The following is an 11,980-nucleotide window of genomic DNA, read 5'->3' on the forward strand; positions in this document are numbered from 1 at the left end:
GTTCTTTTGGGGGATCCTTGATTTACAATTAAAGCAGCCCAGATTATCATGGGATGGATCCAGCTGATTTGTCAGTTTAACATTCATGGTGTTGTGTGAACCGAGCTCTAATCCAGCATAGTGTAACAAAAATAGGGTTCAAGATTAGTAATGCTCTTTACGCAAAATTCCTACCCCACTGATGTTACAGTATGTAGCTTAAAAATAGTAACATCCCATAATGTTTGCCTCTCTTTAGGTGGCAACAGTTGTTGTGTTCTGGTTTCAGAATGAAGAAGACAGTTGGAGAACAATTAGATATAAAACAGGATGTAGGGTTGTTTTTCCCGTTGCAGCTGTCATGGTTTTCTGAAACAATTTACAGATTGTTAGGCATTCTACTATCTCAAATGGCTTTAAAAATGTGCATATAGCTGCTGTGAATGGGAAAGAAACCCCCTCCCCGGGGTGGGTCCCCCTGATGTTTACAACGTCTGGCTCCGCCCCTGCTTTTACCTTTTGGCTGATGAGCACATGTTGCTGTTCTTTTACTCAGAGAAGGTGCTTTTGATATAAACAGTTGTGGAAGGATTATTCAAATCCTTTACTTTAGTAAAAGTAGCCTACTAATACCACACTGTAAAAATACTCTGCTATAAGTAAAAGTCCTGCATTGAAAATGTTACTTAAAGGCCCCACGCAGTTAAAAATACGTATTACAGCTACGGTAGCCTTCACGCTTCAACAAGCCGGTCTCTTGCTCTTTTCATTATCCTTTTTCTTTTTTCTGGGCGAAGAAGAAGAAGACTCCTGTTCCTGAAATTTGGATTTTGAATACGTGTGGTCCTCCATGTTTCCTTCTTCAAACTTGCCGGGGGCCGGGAAGCTACGATACCCATTAGCAGCATTAGAAGCAGCTGTGAGTTTATCATGTGACAGCAAAAAACGCGAACAGCGGAGCAGTATGTCCTGTATATGTCCTTACCAGCTAACGTATTTCAAGATGGCGCATGAATATGGAGCGTCTACCCAAGGGGGTAAGCTTCGCTTCAGAACTCGAACCTCCTATGGCGCCATTTTGACGCTTCAAAGAGATCACCTCCCGTTAGCATTTCACTGACTAGCATACATTTTGGCGGCACTTTGACAGCGAATAACTTTACATCTGAAGCGTTTAAAGACTCTTTTTGTCCGTTGTTTATTTCTAAAGAAACACGACAGTGTATAAAAGGCTCCATTACCTTGTACCTCACGTTATGGCTCCGTAGCAGACGCTTTTGTAAAAATAGGCTAACGATTGTGTCATAACCAAGTGACTTACTGTCGCACAGTAGAGGAATTACCGTATAGTACAGGAGAAGCTCGCAGGCAGTTTCGACTTACATTAGCTGTTTAAGTTTAATTACTAATCTTAACTAGCATGTTAGTTAGCAATAATTAGCCTGTGCTTATGTTATCTCCTTACATATACCTACACTCTCCGTCTCTGTAAGATTGGGAATGATTGAGATTTCTCTTGGCACAGCTACCAGAAGACTTACAACTTTCAGACATTTGTTCACGTCACATCTACGTTGTCTCTGTCAGTTGGAGGCTGCGCAGTAAAGGAAGAGATCACCGGAAAAGTGCTTCTAATATCGTTCACTGGTCTCCGTCCAGAGCAACGGGGTCTATTAGTCCATTATATATATATGTCAATGCGTCTACCCCTGTTCATGCAAACGCAAATGTAAAATGTCAAGCCAAAAGGAATACTTGGAATTGATGGTGGAGGTAAATATTCATGAAAAAGGAAAAGTTTGTGAACGGGCAACACCGATTTTGAGAATGAACAACTAAAGTTACACACTGGACCTTTAAGTAAAAGTATGTAAGTATCGTCAGGACAGTGTAGTTAAAGTATTACAAGTAAAAGTACCCATTGCAGAAAAATCCTGACATATGTGATTAATGGTCTAATCACTTCAGCTGGCCGTTATATTGTTGGGTAGTTTAAATTATAAAAAAACATCATATTTTTTAAACTTCATGTGTTTCGTGTGAACAATTCTTAATGTGTAAAGTAACTAAAGCTGTAACAGATGAATGTATTGGAGTAAATAGTACAATATTTCTCTCTGAAATGTAGCGGAGTTGAAGAAGAAAGTGGCATGAAACGAAAAAGACTCAAGTAAAGTACAAGTACCTCGACATTTGTACTTAAGTACAGTACTTGAGTAAATGTACTCAGTTACATTCTACCACAGCTTAAGAGTATAAGAGAAGAACAATGTTTGCTTCTGATATGAAGTAACATGATTGTACTGGCAACTTAAAATGGTTATTAGGACGAGCGCTGTGTTTTACACTCCACCACAGCTACATAGAGAACATTCAGTTAGTTTAGTTACATAACTTACATATCAATAAAAAAACAATCAATAGTGAAGAAACGGTTGGTTCCTAAATGATGTGTCTGTCATCAGTCCCAGTTTGGTCTCGCCCTGGCATGATCTGCCTGGTGATACAACATGACAAGCACTGGGTCATGATTATTAATATCTCTGGATCTGTCAGCTCTGCCTGGCAGGCGGCACACGACTTGTTTACAAACATACGTTTATGAGGGAGACGTCAGAGGGGTGTAACTGATACCAGGACAACGTTTATTGGTCACTCCGCGCGTGCACGCAAACACGCACGTAAACTTACACGGGCACACACGGGCACACAAACACGGGCGCACACACACACACACACACACACACATACAACACAAACACACATACACACATACAACACACACAAACACACACACACACACACACACACAGACATGCACACACACGCATGACACACACACACACACACACACACACACACACAACACACACACACACACACACACACGCCCCGCCCACTCTGAGTAGGGCTCATATAAGGCGGCAGTCCTCGGGCTCGAGGGTTAGTTCAGGACCTGCAGGAGTTGTACACACAGCCGGACCTAGTGGGACTTTACACTGACGGACATTATTAAGTACATTATTATATATATAATATATATAACAGATTTCGGATCATCTCCAACCTAATTACTGGAATAATGAAGTCTCCAAAGCTGAAACCTCAGGGTAAATATGAGTTTGTTCTCAAAATATCTTTATTTGTAGCCTAATAAGAATTGCTTGCTGTTATTTGTCACTCCATACTCCAATAACATCCCTGTAGGGATATTCAATTACAATATTCCAGTAGGAAATATTTTATTATGCATTTTGTTTTTTATTATTATATCGCAATACTTTTCACCACTACTACTTCTCGAGTCATATAATCTTATAGCCATCCCAAACATGAGTTGTTTTTTAATTGGCAGCCTATGAGACTCTACAGCTCCAATAACATTTATGTAGGAATATTTTATTACAATAAAATTAAAAAAATTTTTTTTGCCTATTTGTAGGCTATCGCAATACTTTTCACTATAGATCCACATAGCCACATAATTAGGACCATAGAAAAGTTAAATCCAAAAAATGCCTCTCTTAAATGTCCCTTTTTTTTTCCTTGCAGCGAAGCTGACGGACGAGGAGGACCTGAGCGACGTGCTGTGCGAGTTCGACGCGGTGATGGAGGACTTCACGTCCCCGGTGGAGAAGCGCCACTTTCGGTACGACGAGCACCTCAAGACCATGAAGAGGAGGAGCAGCGCGAGCGTCAGCGACAGCGGCATCAGCGACTCTGAGAGTGAGTTGGTGACCAAATTATCAAAATGTATATTCAGCAGATTTAGGGAGCATCATGTTGTCCATAAAGCTCTCCTGGGCGCGACAACAAAAATACTGTCAAAATATTGTCCTTGGATCATGCAATGACAAATGGGGCACTTCAATCGAGCTTAATTTACATAGCACCCAGTGGTGTAGTCTAACTGTTCTGTATACAGTATTGGCCAGAATTTGCATTTAGGGTGTGTGTGTGTGTGTGTTGGGGGGGGGGGGCATATCATAGTGGGGAGGTCTGGGTGTCCTCCCCCAGGGAAGTTTTGAGCATCAACAACTTCATTACCTGTATTCAGATACACTTTTATGCACCACTTTACAGTGGAATTCCCTTTATTTTGACTATGTGAAGAAGAAAAACACAGATGACAATTCAGAATATGTCAAAATTATAATGGAAAGTATGTTGTTGCGTGCATTTTTCAGTGGGGTATATGGACATCCTGGAGCTTTCTCAGTGGGTATACTGTGTATACCTGCGTATCACGTAGACTACACCACTGATAGCGATAACGACATTCAATTCAAAGTGCTGCAGAGTGATTGTAAAACAGCAGGCCAAAAAAAAAGATTAAAAAAGTGGACTAATGCACACTAAGACTAAGCAATATTGATAGATAAAAATCAAGAAAAAAAACTGTAAAATGTAAAATGTTTCAAACCATACAAATCATTAGAATAAAAAAATAAAACTGATAAACTCCCTATGATCTCTATCATGGATCAATAAAAGTCATGGGGATACATCTAGGAGTCTTAAAACCAGGGATGGTTCCAGACTGTAGCTTACAATTGTCCAATAAAAAAAAGTCTCTGATTTTTCACAAACTGCGACTCCAGAATGGAGATCAGGCCCTGACATGTTGTAGTTATGGTTTTGTTTTCTGCATCTAGTCACTTATGGTTGTCAGTCTGAGGGGGAGATTTCCCATCTTTGACGTGAGATACTGTCGCAAGAATGTTTTTCTAGAAGTCTTATAACTTCTTTCTTTCTTTCCATCCATGCATGCTCTCACACATGAACAAACACAGAGAGAGAGAGAGAGAGAGAGAGAGAGAGAGAGAGAGAGAGAGAGAGAGAGAGAGAGAGATCCGTGATCAAAGTCCAGAGATTTGGGCGTCAGATTAAGCTACCGCTGCATATCTTGGCTTACTGGCCCCACATTGTGGCTGCTTCTCTAAAGTTTTACTGTCATGCGTTACTTTATTTCTCTAACAGTCTTTTTTTTTTTTTTTTTTTTTAAAGTGTGCTTCCCCAGCTGGAGAGCTGGCCTCGGGCAGCCTCTTACCCAAAATGTGATCATATGCTGATATGCTGAGAGAAAAATATGCTTCAGCTCCCCCCATGAGCAAAGAGAGTTTCCCAGACAGACACGTGTTGAGTGGGTTGGGACGTCCATGGGGAAGATGTGGAAAGATCTTTAAGGTCTTTAGTTTTCTGGAAAGGCATTTCCGGGGGAAATGCAGACTGCCTTTTAGTCACATTCCAGAGAGATTCACACACTAATTTTGGTCATTTCTAAACCAGGGTTGCGTCTAACGATTATTTTCAGTGTCGATAAATCTGTCGATTTCTTTCTCCATTAATCGATAAAATCTATAAAATGTCAGAAAATGGTAAAAAAAATGTGGATCAGGGTTTCCCCAAAGCCCAAAATGTCTTGTTTTGTCCACAACTCAAAAGATATCCAGTTAGCTGTCACAGAGGAGAGAAGAAACAAAAAAACTCATCGTTGCCGCTCTATAAAAAACATCGTGGGCACTGATGACGCTCTCACAAACCCACTGGGACCTCAGTTATTATGCATTTATGTTGTTACCACATTGCCAATGAGGACCATTATGTAATAATAGCAGGGGAAGTTTTTGGAACCTGTGTCTGTGGTGCTAATGAGCTTGCTGATTTGCTCTGGGGATCAGATTCCTGCATGAGCTCTGCCCTCTCCATGGCAGTCTAATGAAGAGGGACCTGTCCCACGCAGGGACAACCTATTGTGTTGCAGCGTGATGGATGGACAGACTGGCGAACGTGCAGATAAATGACAGAGGGTCTTATAGGTCCACGCTAGAGCGTCCATGTTTGAGCGAGGGGCAGGGACTCAGAAAGACGGCAGAAGAGCGAGAGTGTGAATAACAAAACAGAATATATGAGCAGAAATAAAAACTGAGAAATGAGAGGGATTCATGACCAAGTCAAAAGTCTATGTTAAGGCCACAGCTCTGTGCATGTGTGTGTGTGTGTGTGTGTGTGTGTGTGTGTGTGTGTCCGTGCGTGCGCGCGCATGTGTGTGCTCTCAGCCCATTTGTCTCCTAATACAGCTGTAAAGCTTTAAAAATGGCTCACAAATGCATAATTAAATCTTTTTAAAGGCTCAGTAATTTACCAAAACAGCTGGGCACTGTTGTTTTCTTTGGCAAATATTACTCAAAAAGGAGTTAATCTGACGGGGACTATTTTCAGCTGCAGACTCATACACATTTGAGTTTAAGACAGCCCATTGTTCACCATAATGTAGGAACATGTTACTCAGTGCAACGTAATGGCTCATGAAGCTATAGCTCAAAGCTATATCAGACTTTGGCTACACATGAAGTACTTGATAGTGGAGTCACTAACTGTTGATTTATCCAAAGGCTTTGTAGCAATAAGCTACCATAGAATATCTTATCCATTAAACAAACTTTCTAGAGGACAAACACGTACATTTTGGTGTGTGTGTGTGTGTGTGTGTGTGTGTGTGTGTGTGTGTGTGTGTGAGGCCGGACCGTTGTGTGTGGCGTCTCCTATCTCCCGCTGTGTGTTCACAGTGTTGAGTGGTGGGAGTGGTACAGATCCCAGAGTGTGTGTGTGTGTGTGTGTGTGTGTGTGTGTAGGGGGGGAGTAAGTGGTCGACATCTGAGACACTGTTAACGTCCGCCAGAAATCTGCACAGAGCACAGCGGGATAGACAAGGACAGCTTTAAGTGCTCCCTAATCTTTCGTTATGTCACACAAACTTCACACTCACAGAGAATCTACAATTCATCCAGTGGTGTAGTCTACGTGATACACAGGTGTACGCAGTATACCCACTTAGAAAGCTCCAGGATTTCCATATGTCCACTTAAAAATGCCCAATGACACACAACAACGTACTTTCCATTATATTTTTGATATATTTTGAATTGTCATCTGTGCTTTTCTGCTTTGTATAGGCTAAATAAAGGGATTTCCACCGCAAATTGGTGCATAAAAGTGTATCTGAATGCAGGAAATTAAGTATTTGATGCTCAAAATAACCCTGCGGGAGGACAGCCAAACCCCCCACTATGATATGGCCCCCCCTCCCCCAAAGGCAGATTCTGGCCCATAGTATATACTGTATATAGCCCAATATATTTATATACAGTAAAGTATACCCACTACAATACATTAGACTACACCACTGAATTCATTCGACAGTTTTTTTTTAATGAATGAAGTCAGATAGACAAGCCCAATTCTATCCTGTCGTACAAGTCTAGCTGCAGAAAGAGTCTCCACTTCCTTCTCGATCAATCCGTGAGTTGTCAACTATACAATTATTTGATAATGGATTATACGGTTTGAGTAATTTCTTTATGAAAAAAAGTCAAATCAAAATTCTCTGATTCCAGCTTCTTAAATGTGAAAATGTTCTAGATCCTTCTCTCCTCTGTGACAGTAAACGGAATATATTTGAGTTGTGGACAAAACAAGACATTTGAGGACGTCATCTCGGGCTTTTTGGGAAACACTGATCGACATTTTTCACCATTTTCTGACATTTTATAGTAATCGACAGATTGATTGACAACGAAAATAATCCTTAGTTGCAGCCCTACTTTTCTCTTCCTCTATTTCTTACCAGACAGCCAGACAAAATGTGTTGTTATGTGGTGGCTTGAAATATGGATCTGGCAGAATCCAAGTGGCCATTATGTCATTTATGTAACCATGCGTTTAGAGTTTGGGTGGTATGTTGGAGACCGAACAAGACGTGCCCTGCTCGGGTATCAGGGTCTAAACGTGTCGGAGGGAAGAGTTGCACGGCTTCAGAGAGCTCTCCGCCCAGGACAACCTCTTATATTGCTGTCACTAAGTGCCACAAGTGAGATTTAGTCGCTGAGTTCAAGTTACACTACTCACATACTTTTACTTAAGTAACATTTTCACTGCATGCCTTTTACTTGTAAAGAGTATTTTTTTCACAGTGTGGTATTAGTACTTTTCCTTAAGTAAAGGATCTGGATACTTCTTCCACCGCTGGTATACACACCCCTGTGTGTCCAAATACAAGCACATGCATGTGTGTGACAGGCCATAGAGGAAGGCTGTCATTAGAGGAGAATGCTACACCCTGAAGCTGCTCCACTGACACAGATCACATTTGCGTGTGTTACGTGAGGGGGTACCCCCGAAAAGTGAACGCTCACCTAATCAAATTTTGTTTTCTCTCTCTCTCATTTTTTTTTTTTACTGACAGGTGCAGAGTCTCTCAACAGAAACAGCTTCAGCTTCAGCGATGAGAGGCTGAACTCCCCCACCGTGCTCTCCCCTGCCACCAGCTCACCTCCTCTTATGTCACCAAAACGTGAGCTACATCCCGTTATGCTTGGACGCACACACACAACTGTGACTTGTTGCATTGCAAAAAAAATAAAAATAATGAAATAAATATAGGTTTATTTACTGTGGCAAAGCCCGGCGCCGCAGACAGATTCAAATCTCTGTAATTACTCTGTATTACAAAGCATAAATCATATAATGTAAAGCATGCAGAACCATCAATCTCACAGTTTTATTTGCTGTCTTATGATGTGGCAAAATTAAACTTAAATCCACGTGAGAATGTTAGCAGTAGGCAGGATTGGTCTTGACTCATTCACCCCATTTATTTCCACTTCTTTCGTTTATTAGTTTGCATTCGCGGAACCAGAGAATAGACGTCTACAAAAGAGGATTAGGGCTACATATGAAAAATGTATTTGAGTTCTGAGTTAAAAGTCAGAATGCTGAGAATGAAGTCTCTGGGTTTAAATTCAGAATTGTGAGATTAAAGAACAGACTGTGGATTAAAGTCAGTATTCAGATTTTTTTTTTTTTTTTTAAGGCTGCGTGTGAAATTCCAATTTAGTAGGCTAAAACAGTATGGGAGATTTTTTTTGTGGCATTTTAGGCCTTTATTTGACAGGACAGGATAGACATGAAAGGGGAGAGAGAGGGCGAATGACATGCAGCAAAGGGCCGCAGGTCGGAACCGAACACACGGCCGCTGCGGCAAGGACTGAGCCTCTGTATTAGGGCGCCCATTCTACCAGGTGAACTTCCCAGGCGCCCAGTATGTGAGATTTTGTAGTGAGTCTGAAAACTTAATTAAGAAACCTAAAGAGATTAAAGATTTTAGTCTCAGAATTCTGACTCGAAACTCAGAACTCAAATAGATTTTTCAAGTGGCCCTAATCCTGCTAATCCGTAAACGGCACATTAGCTTGTTGCGTTTTTTGATTATTATTTTTTTAACCTTCATTTATTCAGGGAAGGTTCACTGAGAGGCAGCCTCTCTTTTACGGTAACGCCCTGATCACATTCACACAGTTCCACATCCATACCTGGAAGCTGATCAGTCCAACCACAGTCTGATCTGCTGGCCACTGAGCAGCTCCACTGGAGTGGCTGGAGGTTAAGAGCCTTGCTCAAGGGCACCTCAGTGGTGGTAATGAGGGAGGGACCAGCGCTGCTCTTTCACTTTCCCCACCCAGATTTTTATCTTGGGTTTTGCTCGCGTCTCTAATTATTATTATTATTATTATTATTATTAGCAAACTTTCCCATACAGCCAAGTCTTTTATTTTCATCCAAACGTTTTCCCAAACTTCTTTCCTAATTGAAAATATCTAACCTGTTGTTCTAAATTCCCAACTTTTCTTTTATGTTACATTACGTTACGGTAAAAAAAAAAACTCTGCAACTGCTGACCCGTACGTTAACAGACAATAACTGCAATAATATAGTCATATAGTCCCAACTCAACCCTATTTTTAGTTAACTTTGGCTCCTACACCGTAAACCTTTCACCGGAAATTTACAGTAATATACTGGCTGCTGTCTAATTCCCGCCTTTTCCTTTATTTTCCCAAGATGCATTGTTATTAACAGTAAATACCTGTAATCTGTAACATTCGCAGATAGCCATGTAATATTAATATTTTCTCCCAGAATTCATTGCCATTTACAGTATGATCCTGTATAACATTAAAACAGACAGATACTGTGAGATTTAAGCTGTAAATGTACATCAGAGGTTTGCAGTGTGCAGTCTAAATCTCTTTGTCTCCCTTTCAGCCAAACTGGGCGACACTAAGGAACTGGAGGACTTCATTGCAGACCTTGACAGGACATTAGAGGGTAAGTGCTAATGCAAGCTAGCTGTCAGAACCCCTGATGAATTAGCCCATGTGCTGGCGCTGCCCGCTACTTGGGGATTAGCGGCAGCGTCTGTTCCCTATGTCAGCTATGCTAACGACCACTCATAAAGTGACACAGGAGGCACTCCCCTTAGGTTTCTAAGAAACGAGGATGTGTCGGGACTGTGGCGGAGCCGGGGCATGTTATGTGGACCGTGAGGCCTCTGGGGTTACGCTGGAGAGAAAGGCAGCGTATCCCTTTACACCAGAAAGTGCTGCAACCAACACCATGCAATCTGTGAACTCTGGGTTTTTCAATTTGATGCCGTCCTTTTCTCCTTGAGCCGTGTAACTTAAGAATGCAAAAGGGGCGTTGTAATAGACGTACATGGTTAATTTGTGTTGGACCTTTTTCTTTCTCTACTACGAGGCTTATGAGTGTTTGAACTTGCATCCAAGTATTAGGAATGTGCGCTGGTGCAAACCTGGGCTGAAATTCCAACTGTAAATGTCAGGACTGGAATGAGACAGAAGTAGGAGTTGAAACGCTTTCTTTATTTCCATTTTTATTTTATTTTTTATATTCCTTCAACCGCCCGGCTCTGTTCTGTGTTTTGGCCACTGAATGTCCGTCTTCAGAGCTCGCAGGCGTCCAGTCGCTCTGTAAATCTGGACATGCAGTCAGCCAGCCCCCTGTTAGCCCCGGAGAATGGTGTGTTTATTAGGGCCACCGGTGTTTACGATGACCAGCCCGTAAACCAGAATGTCCGCTGCTCTGAGAATAGAGTTGGCAAGCAAAGGAGCCAGGCAGTCCAGTTCTAATCATGTCTGTCTCTGTCTCTTCTTAGGCATGTGACACGGAGGCTCACAGTCATTTTGGAGCGTAGCCATGAGGGAGTGCATGTCTGGACCCCCGTCAACGGCTTGCATGCGCTCGGCCCCCCCCCACACAGAAAAACCACCCAACAGGATACAGCTGGATGGCACAGCAAACTTCCAAAGTGGCTCCACCACGGCTTCAGGTCTAGCCCAGCACTCTCCTAAAGTTAACCCAGCTCTACTAACTCCAGGCCACCTGGCTCCTGGGCTATAAGGACTGCAAGAAGGGTCAAAAATAGTTCTAGGGAACCTGAGGACAAGAAAACTTCAGTAGCCATGATGTAATGGACTCCATGAAATGTTGTGAGGAATGAAAATGTGGCGATATACAGTATATCCTGCAAAAAGTCACTGGGGAAATGTATTGTCAGATTCACAAAACCACCACACAGGCCAGGCTACACTCCCTCATCCCAAACTTGAGCTGAAAGAGTATTTAAAAAATGGCTTTTTATAATTGAAATATATTTGTAATTTTATAGAGCTTCTTTTTTTTGGGGAAATATATTTTTGTATCTCATGTAAATAATAATGGCTTCCCATTCTGTTTGCCTTGGTATTAACAGGACAGTCAGATTATGATTGTTTTGACGCTCGTTGACTGGAATAAAGTTACATGCTTAAATGTGAACTGAAAACTGGAAAGCAATATATGTCTATTTAATACAGTTAATGCCTGTCAGAGATGATATTAAAGTATGGAATATTGTTCTTTTAGTAACACATGCCTCCTCTCTTCATTGAAACATCACGTGCTTCTCTGCACTTCTGTCACGTTCTTTCAATAATCTGAATTTAATGTGCACTTCTGTTTAGCTTTATATGTGCTGTAGTAATTCCCATCTCTCTTTTTAGTCCTTATATCTATGCTCAAATCAAATCACACAAGAAGGTATTTATTTCGTCCAGAGCCTGTGGAGCTGCTGACTGGCTGAATTGGAGCAGTAACACAGTGG

At 41.6% G+C, this 11,980-nt stretch overlaps 1 protein-coding gene across 1 annotated transcript; it reads left to right on the forward strand.

Annotated features, from left to right (window-relative positions):
* Window positions 1-2,938: 2,938 nt before the first annotated feature.
* Window positions 2,939-11,745, forward strand: rgcc (regulator of cell cycle). The gene is made up of 5 exons (XM_028591179.1): window positions 2,939-3,089; window positions 3,532-3,705; window positions 8,225-8,332; window positions 10,084-10,146; window positions 10,994-11,745. The coding sequence occupies exons 1-5, from the start codon at window positions 3,062-3,064 to the stop codon at window positions 10,999-11,001; spliced, it is 381 nt and encodes a 126-aa protein (XP_028446980.1). The 5' UTR covers window positions 2,939-3,061; the 3' UTR covers window positions 11,002-11,745.
* Window positions 11,746-11,980: the final 235 nt, after the last annotated feature.

This window comes from Perca flavescens, chromosome 11, assembly GCF_004354835.1.
Source record: "Perca flavescens isolate YP-PL-M2 chromosome 11, PFLA_1.0, whole genome shotgun sequence".
Classification (NCBI taxonomy): Eukaryota; Metazoa; Chordata; class Actinopteri; order Perciformes; family Percidae; genus Perca; species Perca flavescens.